Source organism: Nipponia nippon, unplaced genomic scaffold (assembly GCF_047370975.1).
Source record: "Nipponia nippon isolate SJK-2023a ecotype South Korea unplaced genomic scaffold, ASM4737097v1 scaffold_2, whole genome shotgun sequence".
In the NCBI taxonomy this organism is placed as follows: domain Eukaryota; kingdom Metazoa; phylum Chordata; class Aves; order Pelecaniformes; family Threskiornithidae; genus Nipponia; species Nipponia nippon.
Genome location: NW_028262336.1, coordinates 129,447,905 through 129,466,670, shown reverse-complemented (window position 1 = coordinate 129,466,670; position 18,766 = coordinate 129,447,905). Strand labels below are relative to the sequence as shown.

Sequence of the window (18,766 nt, the reverse complement as noted above, 5' to 3'; positions counted from 1 at the left end):
ATGGAACTCCTTGCTGACAGCACGGTCTGTGGTACCAGACTGACACCCACTGCACACAGAGCTGGTGATTGCCTCTAAATAAAATACCGGGCTTCCAGTCACTGCTTTGGCTTGTGCTTTCAGTCGAATGACAAAGACGATGGTGGGTTTTTTTCCCTTCTCAAACAGGGAGCTTATTATACCCAGCCAGTGTACGCGGCACAGCCTCACGTTATCCATCACACCACCGTGGTTCAGCCCAACAGCATCCCATCGGCCATCTATCCGGCCCCGGTCGCTGCGCCCAGGACCAACGGTGTGGCCATGGGGATGGTCGCTGGGACCACCATGGCAATGTCAGCAGGTAAGAAGGAAAGTTTTATTGTGTTTTGAGCCATAGTTTCATCTCTCGGGTGGGACATAGCCAAACAACCTGTGCAGGAGCCTTATCCTGGACCAAAAACTCTGTGCACCCGATGTGCTGCCTGCAGCCCGGCAGGGTGTATCTGGCCAGTGGCTGCAGAAGTGCCTTGCACACAGCTAATTGCAGCTTCAGCTGCTAGTTTTGCTTGCTGGTTACTGCTCCTTTGCAGGCAAAAATCAATTAATTTGCTCCTGATGTTGATCTAACTCAGTTTTTAGGTTAGCAGATGAGACCGTTCATTTGGCTCACTCGAGAGGGATGCACTCTTGCATCCTTAAATATGTTATTCTTTCCTCTGTTCCATAAGTAGAGGAATAACCAGGTTTCTCCATCTTCAAATACTGTTGTATTTCTATCCTCAAGTTCCTTTTTTAGGATACTTACAGTCTTGCTTTCGTTTGATGAAATGACCATTAACCTTCGTTTATGTATCCCAAATCCTCTGCATCTTATGTGCAGAATTGCTTCAAATCACAATTAATTGATAGCCCATTAAGTAAGGATATGGGCTGGCTTTATTTTTTCCGAAGCCTGTATTTCTCTCATTAACAATTCTTAGGATTGTATATTGAATTATGCCAAGAAATGCATCATTCATCCTTTTGCATCTGCGTTAGCTGTGAAACGGGGCTCTGTTACGGGACGCAATCCCCGTTGCGAGCAGGGATATTGCAGCCTGGGTATGACAAGAACCACTCTCAGAGATTTACTTGGCTTATACTGAGAAGTGGATAGATGTAATTAATGCACGTGGGATGTCTTAAAATGTCATTAGTAGCATTTGTAGAGAGATACCCAGAAACTGAGAAGTTGTTTTGAGTACCCAGTTACTCCCAGAGCAGAGGAGTTTGTATTCTCCCTCCCCCGTCTACTGAAGGCACCGTGCAAATTCTCACCTAAAATCCCTCTGCGTATCAGCTGCAGACTAAAAGAAAAGAGGGTGCGCCGGGCAGTCCCAGCTTCACGGCTGGGAGAGGATCACTCCTTCTGCTGCATCCCGAGGCTCTCGGCTCTGCGGATTTAAATGAAGCAAAAGAGCTCCACCACCCTTGGGAGATGAGTGGCAAAGCTCATCTTAATTTCCCCTGGAAGGTCTGGGGGTTTTCTCATCTCCTTTTGCAACCCTCATCCCTTCCAGTTTGGTCCTTCGATGGGTCAGATCGCGGCGGTGATCTGCTGTTGCAATTTAGGCCGGTGCCTTGAGCAGGTGGAAGATGTCAGCGGGTTAGTGGTTAGCTCTGCTGCTGGTCTGTAGGGACAAGGAAAATTGGGAAAAGATGAGTGAAGGGCCGAAAGTAGCATGGAAAATATGCTGGAGCTTCAGGTGGGTTTATTCTGTTCGTGGTGCTGGCTGATATCAACTGCATGAGTCAAACGCCTTCAATTCAGGTCTCATGGGCAGAATAATATTTGGGAGAATTGAAGAAGAAAAAAAAAGGCAGCTGATGCTGTGCCTGCCCCCGGATGCGGTCTGCAGCACCGTACCCTCAGGGTACCGCTCCCCCGCTGGAGCTCTCCTCCTTGCTAAATATTTCTCCGTGCTGTTGCAGGAACCTTGTTGACCACCCCACAACACACCGCCATCGGAGCACATCCAGTTTCCGTGCCAACGTACAGGGCTCAAGGAACCCCCACCTACAGCTACGTACCTCCACACTGGTAAACCCACTGGCCAATTCATGTGAGTGCTGCCTTTGCAGGTCTTGCTCTGCCCTGGTTGATTAATTAGCCACCAAGCACTGCCATCGCTTCTCTCCTTCCTACAAAGCTGCTGAATCCCTTTGTCTGGGCAATGCTTTGAGTCCAGAAGAGCCATTTAGCACTGCTTCCCAGCAGGGATAGCTGCACAGCTCGCTGTCCGGGGGCTACGGAGGCTGCTAGCAAAGCACGGCGCACCTTGGCCTTACATCTTGCTGCTTGGTGCATGCAAGGCTTTACCAGTGACCTCAGCGGCATCAAGCCGCTCTGGGTGCAGTCGGGCACTGTGAGGGTGGAAATGTTCACGCTTTAAGGCTTTGGATGCATCACGCTCTTTCGCAGAATCACAGAATGGTTTGGGTGGGAAGGGACCTTAAAGATCACCTAGTCCAACCCCCTGCCGTGGGCAGGGACACCTTCCACTAGACCAGGTTGCTCAAAGTCCCGTCCAGCCTCACCTTGAACACTTCCAGGGATGGGGCATCCACAGCTTCTCTGGGCAACCTGTGCCAGTGCCTCACCACCCTCACAGCAAAGAATTTCTTCCTAATATCTCATCTAAGTCTACCCTCTTTCAGTTTAAAACCATTACCTCTTGTCCTATCCCGATGCTCCCTGATAACGAGTCCTCCCCAGCTTTCGTATCACTTGAATATGTTTTTTTCCCTCCTAAAACATGCTAGGAGATCCTCCCGCTCATTAGCATTGGGGTTACATGCAGCTGCCTGCACCCTGCCTGTTCATTAGCATCAGGGTTGCGTGCAGCTGCCTGCAGGATCCTGTGTTGCTCAGGATCCCAGAAATCCCAGCTGCTCATTTAAACGCCCTCCGCGTGTGGCTGGAGCCCTTGGCCCATCATGCCCAATTAACGGGCAGCGCAGCTGATGGGAACACACGGTGCTGCACGGGGAGGCAGCGTAGATCTCATCCAGCCCAGGGGGTTATCTGAAATGTCTCCTTGCTGCATACATTATGCCGGGCTAATCCTGCCCATGACAAATTGTTGTGCAATTAGCAGAGAGCATCCCATCTGCATATTTTTAATCCCATGCATTGGATACCACCGGTGAGCTGCTGCTTTCTCAGCTCTGTGCCCAAGAAATTGCCTGCAGAGCGGTGCGAGGGATGGTTAAATCCCGTATGCATCAGCTATACATGCTGCCCGCGGTGCAGGGGTGCAGAGGAGAGGAGAAGAGCCCTGTCTGATCCTGCACCGCTTGCTTCTAACTCCTTATTTTTAATATGTTTGCTTTCTTCCAGATCCAGAGTCAAACATTGTATGCAACTACACAAGTCTTACATCGGTGCTGTGGCCACTGTACTGCAGCACCTCGTCTGTTTGCAAGAACAAAAGAAAAAAAAAAAGTGCAAGGGTCACTTTATGCATTCTTTAGTGGTTTTTGTAAAAGCTGCTTTTTCTAATCTTCTGCCTCTTTTTCCACCTCCCCCCTCCCCCTTCCTCCTCCCCAACCCACATAAATTGTGTAACACACATACTGACACTGAGCAATAGTAAAGTTCTCTCTTTGGTCCTATCATTTGAAAGCTCAGAATATTCACTTTTCCAGCATTGCCCAGCTGAGTGGTGCAAAGATCCCCCACTTCTTGTTCGTTTGGGTTCTTTTCATTATTTTTCTGTTGTCGTTGTTGTTGACGAAAGCCTAGATTTCCTTTGGCTAGTAAGAGTGGTTGATGTTCAGGGTACTATGTGAAAAGCACAGCGCTGGTAGGCAGGCTTATTCCGATTTGGTTTGGGTATTTTTAGTTGAAGAATATAAATTATTTAATCTTCCATAACATATTACAAGAAAATTGGTGTCTTCCAGATAGCTGTCGTGATAGATTATAAATGCATTATCTGCAGTGAAATTCTGAACTCATCCCTTCTTTTGTAGGAGTAAGAGAATATAAATATAATTAGCGACGTAACACACTTGTCTTAGGAAGTAGGAGGACTGGTCACCATCGGGTCTTTGGTCTGCTTTTTCCAACTGGGCAAACGGATCTTGCGTGATGGGAAGAGAGCAGCGGAGAGACGCGTGCCCTGGTAGCATCTTCCACCTCTTGGGAAAATGAGATGCTCCCCATCGGCCGCATCTGGGAGCTACGTGAGGGAGAAGTTCTTTCCTTGCATGGCTCCTGTTTGCAGGCACAGATGTGCTGGGCGGCTGGTGAAGGAAGCAAGGAGATGTCCAGGGGTTGGTCTGAAGAGCCTCTCAATGCCCAGGGTTGGTCTGAAGAGCTTCTCCAGGTCGAAGGGTTGGTCTGAAGAGCCTCTCAATGCCCAGGGTTGGTCTGAAGAACTTCTCCAGGTCCAAGGGTTGGTCTGAAGAGCTTCTCCAGGTCCAGGGTTTGGTCTGTAGAGCTTCTCCAGAGTCTGGTGGTGTGGGGAAAGAGGGCGGCTGGTTGATGGACAAGAGTCTTCGAGGCAGGGCAAGGAGGAAGATGGGTGGCTTCACCTTGCACCCATGTTGTTGGCAGGTCTGAGACCTGCGATGCCTCCATGGCAATCGAGGTGCCCCCCCATTCTTTGGGTTACAGCTGGGCCTGGAGACTTCCAGGAGAAATGTTCATCCAAGCACAAATCCCGGCACCCCAGAGAGAGGCTGGAGAGGGGGATGATGTCCGGCTGCTCTGCTTGGCGAGTGGGGAGAAGTGGGGGGAAGAGGAAGCAATAGCAATAAACATGTCACCTCCCTGATGGGAAGGCACCTGGAAAAGGCGAGAGCAAGGAAGATGATCCACAGTTGACGAGTGGGCTGGGAGACAATGGGCACGCAGAGGCTGTGGGCATCAGGGTAATTTCTGGGGGTTTTGGCTTACCCAAGGGCGCAAGGACGTGAAGCCGACTGCGGCCGGTGACATCCCACCTCGGGGTGTCCAAGCAGAGCAATAAGTTGTCTCGAGGGCAGCAGAGAGAGAGTTCATATTTGCAGACAATGCTTGCGGCCAGTTTGTTTTTAAATCCTTATCACTAAACCCAGCGTAGAAACATAGAAACATAGAAACAAGGTTTTTCTTTTTTTTTTTTTTTCCTAAGACAGAAACATCCTTGGGTTTTGATTTTTCCCTCAAATGTGCCAAAAGAGTACATTCACCCAGCGACGTGTTTGCAGCTCTCATGTCTCTGGGGCTCCGAGGTTGTCACAACGGACCAAATCCAGAGCCTTTAAAGAGGTCAGGCTAGGAGATGTGGATGGGAATCCCTCCCGGCACGCCTGGCAGGGGTTTCCGACCCACGCGTGGTGTTGAGTCAGTGCCCAGATGTCTCTGTTGGTTGCTCTGCTTTGGTCAGGCCTGGATCATATCTCCAGATGGAGGTGAGGGCAGTGGAGACCAACACTGGAGGGTCACCTTGACCAGGACATGGTGGTGTAGAGGTCAGACTGGAGGGTCTTTCAGGAGAGCAAGGAGACCAGTTGTTGGCACCTGGGTGAGACCTCCTTGCTCTTGGTGGTGTGTCCCAGCTTGGCTTCTGCTGCCATTGGGAGGAGCTACCAGAGCTCCTTCCCATGAGCATGGTCCAAATGGGGAGAAGCAAGCTTATGGACCCAAGAGGATTTTTCCTGCTGCTGGTTGGTCCTGGCTGGTTTGTCAGGTCGAGTGTTGGCACCGTCACTTCTGTATGGGGGTCATTTAGTTGGTTCTGCTGGTTTTAAAGGAAATCTAGCAAAGCTCTGGTTGACCTTCCCAACCTCAAGGGGAACAAAGGCGGGGAAGACTGAACACCAATGCTGTGGGGTGGGGAAGGTGGATTTCTCCTGTGTAGTACTTTGGGTTGCACTTTGGATTCATATAAAAGGAAAAGAGAAGGGGGAAAAAAAAAAAAAGAGTAAATAATCAGAGGGTTGCCCCGTTTTGCTTGGCGAAGCCAAGGGTTAGAATGTAAAGAGCAACAGGACATTTGGAAATAACAATACTACATCGTACTTCCATTGTTTGTAGCACGTTACAGTTAAACCTGGGCCAAAAATAGCCCAGTAGATCACAGGAATTGAAGACCTCTCAACTACCCTTTTTTGCTCTCCCTGTTGACTTCATGTTATGTATTAGGAGTTGTCTATCAGCGTTGAAACATGTAGGATAGAGTAAGCTCTAGCCAACATAACGGCACTACGACTTGCAGGGTCCAACGAGCTTTGTTCTCACAGCCCGGGCTCTGCAGAGGAGGACCCTTCCCAGCAGACACTGCCCTAGCACCAGCCTAGGCACCCTTCACCCTTAACTGCTTTAGGAATGACTGCTAAAATTTTGGCCTACGGCTAGGAAGGAGATGCCTGGCTCCCTCCTGAAAGGAAAGAAAACACTAAAGGTGGGGTAGAAAGCTCCAGGAGCTGAGCATGGAGGATCAGCCAGTGTTACCGCTAATGAGACCTGACATGAGGTGGTTTAGTTTTAATTCCTTCACTTGGATCAATAGCAGATCTGATGCTCCTCATCCCGCTATGCCCAGGCAGAAATACTCATTAACTCCACCAGGGTGTGAAGAGGTGAAATATTTGCCATCTGTTGGGCGAAAGGCTTTGGTGAGCCCATTTGGCAACCAGTGTCGGGTTTAGGCTTGGATCACTGCATGGCTCCGGAGCCACCACATGCCTCTGGGGCCACCACATGGCTCCATGCTTGGGTAGCTCCTTCCCAAGGTGGCTTCATGGAGACGTGGTTGTGGGGAGATGCTCCCTGCCACCACGTGGGGATGTGGGGCTTGATGCGGCCCGGCTCATGCCAGCAGTGACCTGCAGCCCTGTCCCCTTCCCCGTGGAGGGACGTGGTTTTTCAGATAGATGGAAGGATGGGAGGAAAGCCCATGATCCCAAGCCCTTTCCTTGGCCAAGTCATGGCTTAAGTGAAGGTCCTGGGGAGGTCGCAGCCCGGTGGGGGACTCTCTTGGAGGGGGGACACTTGATGGGGGCCACCAGCTTCTCAGCTATTTCACCCAGCAAAGCTTTGCCGACATCGGGTAAGGAAAAGGGTTTCCCATGGTGAAGAATCACACCAGGCGTTAGTGGCGAAGAGCAGGAGGGGTTAAAGCATCCTTAGCAGCCAGCAAAGTGTCTCAGAGATTAAAATTCCAGCTAAAAAGGAAAATAACTCTCTGTTAGGACCATTAACCCATCCCTGCCGTTATCTTTGCTTTAAAACAGGAGCTGTAATGCAAGATTGGGGGGGGGGGGGAAGGCATCGTACTGGTGGTGGTGGCCCCCAACCCGAGCGAGCCCCTTGGAGCCTGTTCCCATCACGCCTCCAAGCGGCTGAACCCTCCGGCTGAGGATTTGCTCCTGTATTTTATGAAGAAAAATAATAACCCAGTCCAGCTTTTTGCAGTTTCAAGATGTAGTTACCATGAAGTGTTATTTAAAGGTTTGGGTTTTTTTTTTTTTTAATATGATGGATGTTTCAGAGTATCAGGTTTTCCCCCGGCTGCTGGCATCCTGCTGACTACGGTCCTTCCCGGAGAGACACCCCCCCCTCTTTGCCATCCCCTCCCACTCCTTCTGCATCCCAGCGGATGCATCCCCGCAGGGGATTTGGGATGATGTGGTCCCCGGCCGGAGGGCATGAAATTGGGTCTTGCTTTCTTATAGGAAGAAAAAGAAACACATTTGGGGGTTTATTTTCGATAGGAAAACCCAACCAGCCAACAATAGCAATAAGAGCCGCTGGATACCCATAAATCCAGGTTTTGGGGTGGGGTTTTTTTTTTAATTGTCAATATTTTCAGGCCCTCTGAGCAGCCATCATCCCCGAAATGCGGCGACCCTCTGCCCAGCTTCCCTTTGCTTTGCCGTGAGTGCCGGGCTGTCGGCAGGATCAGGCTCCGGCTATTTTCTCTGCTGTGTGCTAGCATTCCAATAGGGAAAAAAGGAAAATAAAGCCTGTTAAGGAGCTTGGGAGGGAGGAGAGCTTGGAAAAGGTGTTTTTGTGGTGTGTGGCACCTATAGATTCACCGGTAATTGGGTAAAATAACCTGTTACGGGGATGTTTGCAAAGCAGGAATAGCAAAATATGTGGTTTAACAGCAGCAATTCCTGGTTGGAAATGCTCAGTCGTGCTGTTTGTAGGGAAAAATCCCACTGCAACGTGGCCACCTGCAGCATCGCGGCATCTTCCCGCAAGGGCTGGAGCTGGGGGAGCTGGGTTTTCCCAGGGTGAAGGGGGTTCAGGATCAGGGCGCGGGGTGGGAGCGAGTCGCAGGGTTGGCAGCCATCGGGAAGCACAGCGAGGAAGGGAAAATGAGACAGCGGGGTGCAGGATTGCACCCAAACCCGCCCATCCCCATAGCACGGAGCAAAGCCGTGCCGTGCTCCTACCCCTCTTCCTATGTAATTAAGTTTTTAATTCATTTCGATCACTAGGCCAGCTCTGTTTTAAATATTATTGGACCTCTTAAGCAAAAATAAATACAGAAAAACCAAAAAAAAACAAGAAAAAAAATTAAAACCATGAGTAACCATGTCTTCCAAGTCTAAGTCTCAAAGGTGTGTAGGGAACGTGGCCTTGAACTGATGCCCTGGAAAGCCCCGCAGCCTCGGTTTGTCCATCTGAAGTGTAAATTTGGTTGGGTTGTTTTTTTTTTTCCCATTTGTTTTCTGTTCTGGTTTTGGTTCTGAAGATCAGGTCGTGATCTCCCTGACAGATTTCAGCCAAGAGTTTGTAACTGTACGATATTTACTGTAAGATGTAGAACATTCGATAACTATTAAAATGTTTCCAAAAAAAAAAAAATAAATAAAAGAGCCCGAGAGGGTTGGTGGTTGGTTCTTTGGCGCGGTGATGTGGTGACGTGAACGGGACCGGCCATAAACCCATTTCTAGGTTGGTGTTGGAGCTTGATGGTCTCCAACCCAACCTTGGGTGGGTTGTCCCACTGACCCCAACATGGCCAAGCCAACGTGATCCTATAGAAACAGCTCCTATGGAAAGTGGCGTGTGTGAGCTTCATGGTGAGCAGAGCATCACCACCACGTTCTCCTGGGCTGACTGAGACTTTAGATAGAGGAGATGGAGATGGAGACCAGCTTTGGCCAGAGCAAACCATGCCCCGGTTGGTTGTTGGGGAGGTGGGAGCTGTCCCATGATCCAGACACTGTCATTAGCGTGCGATGGTGAGTGCTGGCACCTGGTGATGGAGGGAAATCAAGAGCTCATGACATTCCTGGAGAGGCTTCAGTTGAACAGACCCAGAAGGTGACCGTGAAATGGCATCCTGGCTGTGCGACGTCCTCCGTTGCATGGTACCGCCAATGGAGCTGTGCTCCGGCGTTGTGGCTCCCAGAGATGCTCTCCATCAGGCCACCACGCCATGGCCACCACCACTGGCATCATGGCTTCTGGAGATGATCTCCCTCAGGCCACCATGCTGTAGCCATGACCACCAGTGTTGCAGCTCCTGGAGATGCTCTCCATCAGGCCACCATGCCATGGCCACCACCAGATCTTGGGGACAGGGAATCCTTCTCACCAGCTGGGCAAGATGCTGGATTTGCCCTGCTGCTGGTGGACACCTTGGTGGCAGGAACAGAAGCCAAGCTGCCACCTCCAGCACTTCACGGCTCCAAGCAGGACTGGCTTTCACACGGTGCCCAACATCCTCCACCCCTGCCATGGGGTCTTTGTGGGTGTCACCGCCCTCCCACGGCAGCCCCCAGGCCAGGTGCCAGCTGTGGAGGACAAGGGATGGACCACGTCTCCAGGTGAGGCTGTATTGGGCCCTTTGCACCACCCAAGGTGGCAGGAGCCACTCAGTGTCCCTCCCTGGGCCAACGTCCGTGGTGGCTGTCACTACCCAGGGACATCCCGTGACGGAGGGGACAACTCCTCCTGCTAAGGGCAGCCACCCAGGTTGTCCCCACACCCCCAGGGGTCCCCACCCGCAGCAGCGGGGCCAGGCCCCCCATAAGGATGCTGAGGCCCTGCAGGATTTGGCCACGAGCTCAGCAGGGTCAAGGTGTCCCCACGTGGTTGAGGACAGCCCAGGGTGACGGGAGCTGGAGGGGACACGCCGTCAGACGAATCATCCTCAGCAGGGTGCGGCGCCTGGGGTGGTGGGCACCCGTGGGTGCTCCGCGTGCAAGCATGGGGGTGTTGCCATGTGTGCATGACTGCATCCGTGTGTGTGCACGTACATATGTGCCCATGCACACGTGTGTGTGCAGAGGGGGGGTTGCATGTGCATTTATGCACCTTCGCCCACGTCTGTGTGTAGCAGTGTGCAAACGAGTGCACGTGTGCACATCTGCGTGCCTGTGCACAGAGCTCCAAATGCAAGCGTGGGTGCGTTTGCGTGCGTGTGTGCCTGCATACGTGTGTGTGCATGTACATACATGCCTGCGTGTATGTCTGTGTGCAGCGGTGGGCTTGTGCGTGCATTTATGCACGTTTGTGCATACATCGGCATGTGCAGCGGTGTGTGAACAGGTATCGTGTGCACGTCTGTGTGTGTATGCATGCTTACAGAGCTCCATATGCAAGTGTGGGTGTGTTTGCATGTGTGACTGCATATGTGTGCATACATGTACATATGTGCGTGTGCACACGTGTATGCATGCAGAGGTGGGTTTGCATGTGCACATGTTCATCCATGCAGACATCTGTATGTGCAGCGGCGTGTGAACAGGTGTCGTGCACATCTCTGTGTGTGTATGCACAGAGCTCCACGTGTTTGCATGCGTGTAGGACTGCATGTGCATGTACCTGTGTGTACACACATATGCGTGCAGAGGTGGGTTTCCATCTGCATTTATGCACATGTTCGTGCATATGCGTGTGCATGTGCAGTGGTGTGTGCACGGGTGCACACGTGCATGCACACTTACAGAGCTCCATGCGCAAGTGTGGGGGTGCATGACTGCACCCATGTGCGCGCATCCATAGGTGCACGCGTTTATGTATGTGTGCAGAAGTGGGTTTGCACCTGCATTTATGCACACGTTCCTCCATGCACGTGTGGGTGTCAACGTGCAGCAGGGTATGGAGGCGTGCATATGTACATATCTGTGTGTGTGCATGTGTATACACACTTACAGAGCTCCAGCTGCGTGTTTGCATGTGTGTGTAACTGCATACATGTGTGTGCATGTACAGGTGGGTTTGCATGTGCACACGTTCATCTGTGCATATGTGTGTGTGCACGTGCAGCGACGTGTGCACATCTATATATGTGTGCACGTTTGCATGCATGCACGTATACGTTTGCATGAAGAGGCGCGCGTGGCCGCGTGCAGCAGCGCCTGTTGGGGCGGGGGGGCTGCGCACGTGTGCGAGGGCACGTGCGCCCGTGCAGCTGCCCGTGAGTCACGCCGCAGCCCCCCGGCCGTGTCACCCTGTGCCAGGCCCTGCCATGAGCCCACAGCACCCTGCGGCGGGTGACGACACCCTGCGGCGGGTGACACCCGCTCCGTCCCGCCTCGGCGGCCCCTCTGTGCGTCCAAGTTTACGCACGGCTATAGGGGGTGCGTATAGATGCATGCGCGTATATAAGTGCGCACACACATATGCATAGCCTTTTGTGCACATATGGGTGTATGACTATACATGTAAATGTATGCAAATATGTTGTATGGGGTGTATGGGCATTTGCATATGTGGTTTTAGCATGCTATAGGGGTGTATACAGGTGTAGCTGTATGAGCGCGCAGGTACAGAGGGGACGGGGTGTATTAAAGCACTGGCTGCTGCAGGACACCCCAGGAGCCAGCAGCACCGTGCCTCTGCAGCACCCCTTTGCACCAGCACCCACCCCTGCACCCCCATCAGCACCCACTCCACGGCCCCCTATAGCACCTTAAATGCAGGGGGCGGGAGGAAAGGGGGGGGATGCTCACCAAACCCCTTCAGGCTCAACTTTTTAAGTATTTTTTAAGCCTCCCAGCTGCTGGAAGAGGCTTGGGGGTGATGAGCTGCTCTAGCCTCACAAATGACCGGTGCCCTCATTAGGCTTCAGAGTTAACACTCTATCCTCCAGCCCCCCGAAGCCCCGTTTCTCCCCAGGAAGGACCCCCCAGGGGCTCCCCAGCACCCTCCCTCCACACCCCCTCACCTCGGGGGGGCCATCGGTGCTTTTCAACCACGGGGGCCGCATCCCGCTACCGGCGGGGAGGGGACCGCGGGGGGGCTCACCCCCCACCTCGCTCCTCATCTCGGGGATCCGGGACACCCGAAACCTGTTGGGGGAGTGGGGGGGGGTGGATCACATCAGCCTGTCGCCACCCTGGAGGTGGGGGGACATGCTGGTGGGGGGTGGGGGTCCCCACTTACCTGCCGATGGAGAGGATGGTCACCTCCCCGGGGCGACCCCCGGGTTTGGGGACCTTGGTGGCACCGAGCGATGGCAGCACCTCAGGCCACTTCTGGCTGCAGCGGGTGCACGGGGCTGGACCCTGCACCGTGTGGAGGTGCTGCTGGTGCCGGCAGGCGGGGGGAAACTGAGGCAGGAGGTGCAGCCTGGAAAAGGGGAGGGGGGAGACGCCATCAGCACGGGGTTGGTCCCACCACGGGGGGGTCCTCGGTGCAGCCTTGCGGGGTCTTACTTATTCGGGGGGGTGCAGCCCGGTGGCATCGGCTGTTGGCCGTGATGCTCCTTCAGCAGCTCCTCCAGTGCCGCAGCATTTTCTATGGGTGGGGGGAGACCATGAGGGGGTCATGGGGGTCCAGCCCGTGTCACCCCCCCCAGGGACCCCTCTGACCTTTCTTCTCGGTGATCAACCGCACCAGCACCCCAATGGTGTCCTCATTGGGGTCCTCCAGCTGGTAGATGGAGCTGGGACCTGGAGGCAGAAGTTGAGGGGGGACTCAGTGATGGGGGATAAACCCCGCCAAAGACGAGCAGGATGCCCTGGGACACCGAGGACCAGAAGCCACGGGGATGGGCTGAGCGAGGCGAGATGGATGTGCCGCCGAAAGGTGCTCGCGGCACAACCGGGGCTCACCGGTGCTGCCGGGCTGCGGGTCCTTGCTGGCGGTGCAGTGGTAACCCTTCTTCTTCAGCAGGTTGCAGACCAGGATGCCCAACAAGCCCATGGCGCAGAAGACCGGGACAATGGTCAGCACGGCCGCCTGTGCCGCCGCCGCCTCCTCTTCCTCACCCATCAGGGTCACCCGCGTCCCGTTGCTCCCCGCTGGCCGGCCTGGTGTTTCGGGGCTGCGGGCTCGCCGCCGGCCTGGGGGGAGGCATTGGATCAGCCCCGCCGAGGGGTTTGGTTGGGATTAAATCCCATTTTCCCAGGAGCCCCGCTGCAGGGCTGGCCCCCAGGGAAGCAGAAGCCACGTGTCACAAGTGGAGACGTTCTCAGCCGCCACATCCCGGCAGGACATCACCCCCCGTCTCGAGTGGGACACATCCTGCGGTGTCCCTGGGGCGGATGTCGGCTCTTTTGGCACCCACAAAACCGGGGTGACGCCTCCAGCCTGGGCACCCACCTGGGCACCCCGGGGTGCTGCGGGGAGCGGCGGCGCAGGGCAGGCACCGGCCCCAGGGCTCCCTCTCCCCTTCGGGGCTGTAAAACCTGCGGGGTGGGAGGGGAGGGTCAGGATCCAGCCCAGGAGCAGCACCGGGGCCGGGGGTCTGCAGCGTCCCTCCCCGGGCTGGGCTCACCCCGGCAGGCAGCCTCCGCAGCGGCTGTCGGTCACCGCCGTCCCCGGTGCCACCAGGATCCTGTTCCCAGCCCAGCAGCGGGTGTGAGCGGTGCAGGATACGTCCCCCGGTGAGAAGGTGCCGGGTGGACAAGCTCGACACATCCTTGCCGGACCCTGTGCCGAGCCGCACGCCTGCATGGAGGGAAAGGGAGGTGAGCAATGGCCGGATCCTGCACCATTCCTCCGGGGTGGAGGTGCCGCGGGCGGGCACGGCTTACCCCGGCGGGCTCCTCTCCGGGCAGGCATCCCGGCGTCCCATGCTCCCGGGGACCGCAGCTCCCAGCCCCCACGCTGGGTCTGCTCAGCACCTGCGGAAGAAGCAGAGAGCGGTGCTCAGCACCGGCTGCTCCAGCTCTCCCACTGCTCCCAGGCGGGTGCCAGCGGTGATGCGGCTCCGGCGCGGGCGACGCGGCAGAGGTGAGCCCATCACAAGTGACGCGATGGATGCAAAACTGTCACACGGACCATGGCAGATGCAAACCCCTCACGAGCAACATGATGGGTGCAAATCCATTGCATGCACCATGGCGGATGCAAACCCATCGCCAGCAACATGATGGATGCAAACCCGTCGCATGCACCGTGGTGGACGTCAGCCTGCCACAAGCGATGCGTACAATCCCATCGCACGCAGTGTGGCAGATGCAAACCCATCACCGGTGACACAATGGATGCAAACCCCTCATGTGCACATGGCTGATGCCATCCTGTCACAAGTGATGCGATGGATGCAAATCCATTGCGTGCACCACAGCAGATGCAAACCCGTCACAAATAACACGATGATGCAAACCCATTACATGCGCCACAGCGGATGCAAACCCATCACACGATGGATGCAAACCCATCGCATGCACCGCAGCCAATGCAAACCCATCGCCAGCAACATGATGGATGCAAATTCGTTGCATGCACAGTGGTGGATGCCAGCATGTCACAAGTGATGCGATGGGTGCAATCCTATTGCATGCACTGCAGCTGATGCAAACCCATCACCAGTGACGTGATGGATGCAAACCCATCGCACGCACCGTGGCGGATGCAAACTCTGCATGCACCATGATGGATGCAAACCCATCATCAGCGACATAATGGATGCAAACTCACTGCCTGCACCGCGATGGGTGCAAACCCATCGTGTGCACTGCAGTGGATGCAATCCCATCGCTGGTGACATGACGGCTGCAAGCCCATCGCATGCACCATGGCAGAAGCAAACTCACCACCAGCATCATGATGGCTGCAAACCCATTGTGTGCACTGTGGCAGATGCAAACCTGCCCCAAGCGATGCGATGGGTGCAATCCCATTGCACGCACCACGGCCGATGCAAACCCATTGCAACCCTGGCTACGGCCAAGCCACCCCAAAGGAGCAGGGGAAGGAGCAGATGATGCTAAACACCATTAAATAAAGGTTTTTCCTGCTCCGGAGGAAATCCATATGCACCTGCCACGAGGAAATGAAGTCACTAAAAAAATAAATATATTTAAATAAAAAAAAAAATCCCAAGAGCATCTCCCGGTCGTGGGACAGGGGACAACACGGTGGCCCCAGGGGAGCAGCGAGGGAGAAGCCGCATTCCCTATCAGCCCCTGCCCTGGAAGAAGCTTTGAGAAAGGAGAGAAAAGGAGGAGGAAGAATTTTTTGGGGATAAAACCACCCTCGACCCAAATTAAACATCTCCTGGGGCTGAGCTGCTGCAAGTTTCTGTGTGAGAAACATTTTGGGGTGCCCTATTGCACCATTGGGGTGGTGATGCTGGGACGGGTTTGCACATCGGAGGAGCTGAAAGCAGAGATGCAGAGAGATGGGATGGGATGGGATGGGATGGGATGGGATGGGATGGGATGGGATGGGATGGGATGGGATGGGATGGGATGGGATGGGATGGGATGGGAGAGGCCGTACTCACCCCCAGGATGGTGACGAGCCACCAGCGCATCCTGCTCCTCTTCATTGCCGGGGGAGACCTGCCGGAGGGGGAGCACCGGGGTCACCATCCGGGAAAAATCCCAGCGGAGAAGCGATTTGGGGGCCCTATTCGCCCCATGGGGATGCTCCAAGGCGTCTGCCTGAACATCCCTGCGGCAGCAGTCCTCCCCCATCCCCCCAAAAGTTTCCTTAGAGGTTTTATGGGATGCCCGGCATCACCCCGTTCCCTTGCAGATCCCAACTCCATTCCGAATCGGAGAGGGACCAACCCTGCCGCGGAGTCAGGACCAACCGTGCAAGGAGCAGGGGAAGGAGCAGATGATGCTAAACACCATTAAATAAAGGTTTTTCCTGCTCCGGAGGAAATCCATACGCATCTGCCACAAGGAAATGAAGTCACTAAAAAAAAAAAAAATATATTTAAATAAAAAAATCAAGTGAAACAAAAGGTGTTTGCCACAGGCTCATCCCCCCTCTTCAGGCTCAGCAATTAATTGTTAAAATTAAAATCAATGCTGACAGCACAGGGGAAGGGAGGAAAAAATAAATAATAACCCAAACCCAGATCCAGCCTCCGCTGCCCGCATGGAAATTCCCCCGGTCGTCACGGCCAGAGCTTCGTTACAGCCTTCGCCTGACGAGTTTCTCCTAATTAGCGGCCGGCATCATCGGTCTGAGATGCGGCTAATTAAACCTAGGAGGGGAGATGCCGGGGGGCGAGCGGGGCAGAGCCGGGTAATTATAGGACGTGATGGCTCAGCCCAAAATGAGCATCCTCCGTGCTCCAGTTCCTCCCAGTAGCTCCCAGTAAGGGAGCACTCCATCAGGCTGCCAGCGTGAAGCCAACCAGCCCTTCTCCCCTCCTGGGGGAGCAGCACCCCCAAACCAAGAGCCACCAAGCCCCATCTTCACTAGCACCGTCTGGGCCAAGCTGGGACCCCATGATTTTGGGGGGGCTGAGCCAGCTGCCACCATCGCCCCGGCCAGCCCGAGCCCCGCCGGGTGCCACCTCCCCACGAAGCGTTGTCCCAGGGCGATGGCATCCCAAGGGGACACCTCCCGAATCCCCCGAGGACTTGGGATGTGCCCCCCTGATCGCGAGGGGAAGGTGAAACTGGTGCAAGCCCTCCGCCCTGTAAGCCAGCTCTACTAAAATTCAAGCTTAAGCCTAACATGAAGCATTTTAATCCTTCAGGGTGGTGACAGTTAAGCCTTTGATAGCAGCACCTTAGGGACTCCCGGAGATGTTTGGGGTGCTGCTCTGCCGGCAAAGGAGCCATGATGGCCTTGGACGGGGGCGGATAGGTCCCGCCGTGGCTAGGAAACCACCTGCTGTGGCCGGTGGACCACGAGCCGGCACAGCCCACGCATCCCGGGTTGCTGGAGCATCCTGGCTCACCAGCTCAAGCCAAACGGATTTAAACCCCCCCAGGAACAGGGCTGGCCCCAGGTGAAGCAGTTCTAAGGCCACGCTTAATCCAAGGATTAAGGACATCCCTTAGGTGACCATGCTGTGCCATGGGGACGCAGGAGGTACAAGGACCAGGGGGTGCCAGCTCCTGGTTGTCACCAGAGCTTTGCTTTGGCACGGCCACCCCAGGACTCGGCACCCATCTTTGGGGACAGCTCGGGGACATCCCAGGTGGGGACGGGGGCTGCAGGCACAAACCCGCAGCCGGTGACGGGGGGACGCCCGGCCACCCTGGCACGGTGGAGAGAAACCCTGAAGCTCCTGGGTGAAACTAAACCCAACATCGTTCCCCCCCAAGAACCAGGGGAAACCAAAAAATAACCCCCCCAGTGCCAGAGCCGGCTGCTTTTTGGGGACGCCCCGACCTCCACCAGCCCTACATCGACGCAAACACACCGGGGAAGGCGACTTGAGGTCGGCATCCCCCCAAATCCCACCGGATCCCACGAGCCTTTTATTCCCAGTCCTCCCTTAATACAGCCCGTGACCCAAGGCGGGATTCCAGCACGGGCTTCCCCTCCCTCTGGGGGAGCAGGGTTTCGGCCGATGGCTCCTGCAGATAAATGGGGAAAAAAAGGAGCAACTGTTCGGAAAGACTTCAGGGAACGGCTCTTGGAGGCGGCCTGGGACAAGGAGGGGATTGTCCGGTGGATGGAGCGAAACTCAGCCTTATCGCATCCCCTGGGCCCATTGGAGGTGCGGGAACAACCGAACCACCACAAAAAAAAAATCCAACATTAAAGGGAAACGACCCCCGAGGCACCGCTGCCAGGCAAAGCCTCCGGCCCCGCTCTGGGGTGCAGCCCCTCACCGCAGCATCCCGGCTGATGCAGGCGTTTGGCTGGGAGCCCCGTGATTTTCCAGCTCTGGCAAAAAAACCCAAAACAAACCAAAAACCCAAACCCGACACAGTTCCTCTCTCGTTTTCCCGGCAGCCGCTGCTGACTTTTCCTTAACCTACTTTTTCCCCCCTCTCCACCCTTTTTTTTTTTAACCTACATTCGCGCTGCAGCAGCCGGAGGTCTCCAGCCGCCGCACCCCACCCCGGGCAGCACCAAGGCGAAGCCCCCCCCATGCCCTGCTTGGGGGGGGATCAAGGCAACCCCCTCCCCCGCTTTTATACTGCAAATGGGGGGGGGTGAGCACCCCAAAAAGCACCACCGCCCCCCTTCCCTTGCACAACCCGAAGCCGCAGCACCCCCGCCCCGGGGGGTGGGGGGGTAACCCTTTAAGGCGAATTAAGCCGAGCCCCCCCGCCCTCGGAGCGAGCCCCCAGCCCGGGCAGAGGGGGTTCACCGGGCCGGGGACACCCCTTACCTGCCCCCCACCGCCGCCCGCCGAGCAGCGCCTGCTCCTTATGAATGAACCCGCCGGCGCGCTCTTCCCTTCCGCCCCGCCCCTTTCCCTGACGTCACGCCGCGGGGCTCCACCCCCTGCCCCTCACTTCGCTCCGCCCCCCCAGGACAGCGCCCCCTGCTGGGCGCGGCGGGAGCCGCGGGAGGCGCCGGGGCGGCGGGGGGGGATTTGGGGGTGCGGGGCTTCGTCCCACCCGCGGCGGGGTTTTGGGGGGAAAACGGGGAAAAAGAAGACGGCGGTGGGTTTTTACCTACAGAGCAGGATTTATC

General features: G+C 55.4%; 2 protein-coding genes across 9 annotated transcripts in view; one reads left to right on the top strand and one right to left on the bottom strand.

The window, feature by feature from the left end:
- FAM168A (family with sequence similarity 168 member A) overlaps positions 1-8,844 on the top strand; it is a 215,274-nt gene extending 206,430 nt beyond the window's left edge. For all 5 annotated transcript variants that reach the window (XM_087756781.1, XM_087756779.1, XM_087756777.1 and 2 more), the window contains 3 exons: positions 169-343; positions 1,954-2,084; positions 3,362-8,844. In XM_087756781.1, coding sequence (XP_087612907.1) covers positions 169-343; positions 1,954-2,066 — 288 coding nt within the window. In that variant the 3' untranslated portion in view covers positions 2,067-2,084; positions 3,362-8,844. The remainder of the gene's footprint in view (positions 1-168; positions 344-1,953; positions 2,085-3,361) is intronic.
- On the bottom strand, positions 1,491-18,511 carry RELT (RELT TNF receptor). Of its 4 annotated transcripts, none has more exons than XM_087756776.1 (12): positions 18,459-18,508; positions 15,963-16,069; positions 15,651-15,708; positions 13,954-14,043; positions 13,695-13,867; positions 13,520-13,605; positions 13,030-13,260; positions 12,787-12,867; positions 12,631-12,712; positions 12,359-12,544; positions 12,141-12,264; positions 1,491-1,652 (listed from the first exon to the last, which is right to left on the bottom strand). In XM_087756776.1, exons 3-12 carry the CDS (start codon positions 15,693-15,695, stop codon positions 1,629-1,631), a joined length of 1,122 nt encoding a protein of 373 aa, XP_087612902.1. In that variant the 5' UTR covers positions 15,696-15,708; positions 15,963-16,069; positions 18,459-18,508; the 3' UTR covers positions 1,491-1,628. The 4 variants fall into 4 exon arrangements, with proteins under 4 accessions (XP_087612902.1, XP_087612901.1, XP_087612898.1 ...); XM_087756775.1 differs by lacking the exon at positions 1,491-1,652 and adding an exon at positions 8,464-9,221; XM_087756772.1 differs by lacking the exon at positions 1,491-1,652 and adding an exon at positions 9,588-9,762.
- Positions 18,512-18,766: the final 255 nt, after the last annotated feature.

Excerpts from the sequence above, each read along its gene's own strand:
- RELT (XM_087756774.1), bottom strand. The coding sequence starts at position 15,695 with ATGAAGAGGAGCAGGATGCGCTGGTGGCTCGTCACCATCCTGGGG. Across the intron at positions 13,868-13,953 it reads CCGGAGAGGAGCCCGCCGGG|GCGTGCGGCTCGGCACAGGG; the intron begins GTAAGCCGTGCC and ends CCCTCCATGCAG. Across the intron at positions 9,763-12,140 it reads GCACCGATGGCCCCCCCGAG|CTGGCACCTGGCCTGGGGGC; the intron begins GTGAGGGGGTGT and ends TGTCCTCCACAG.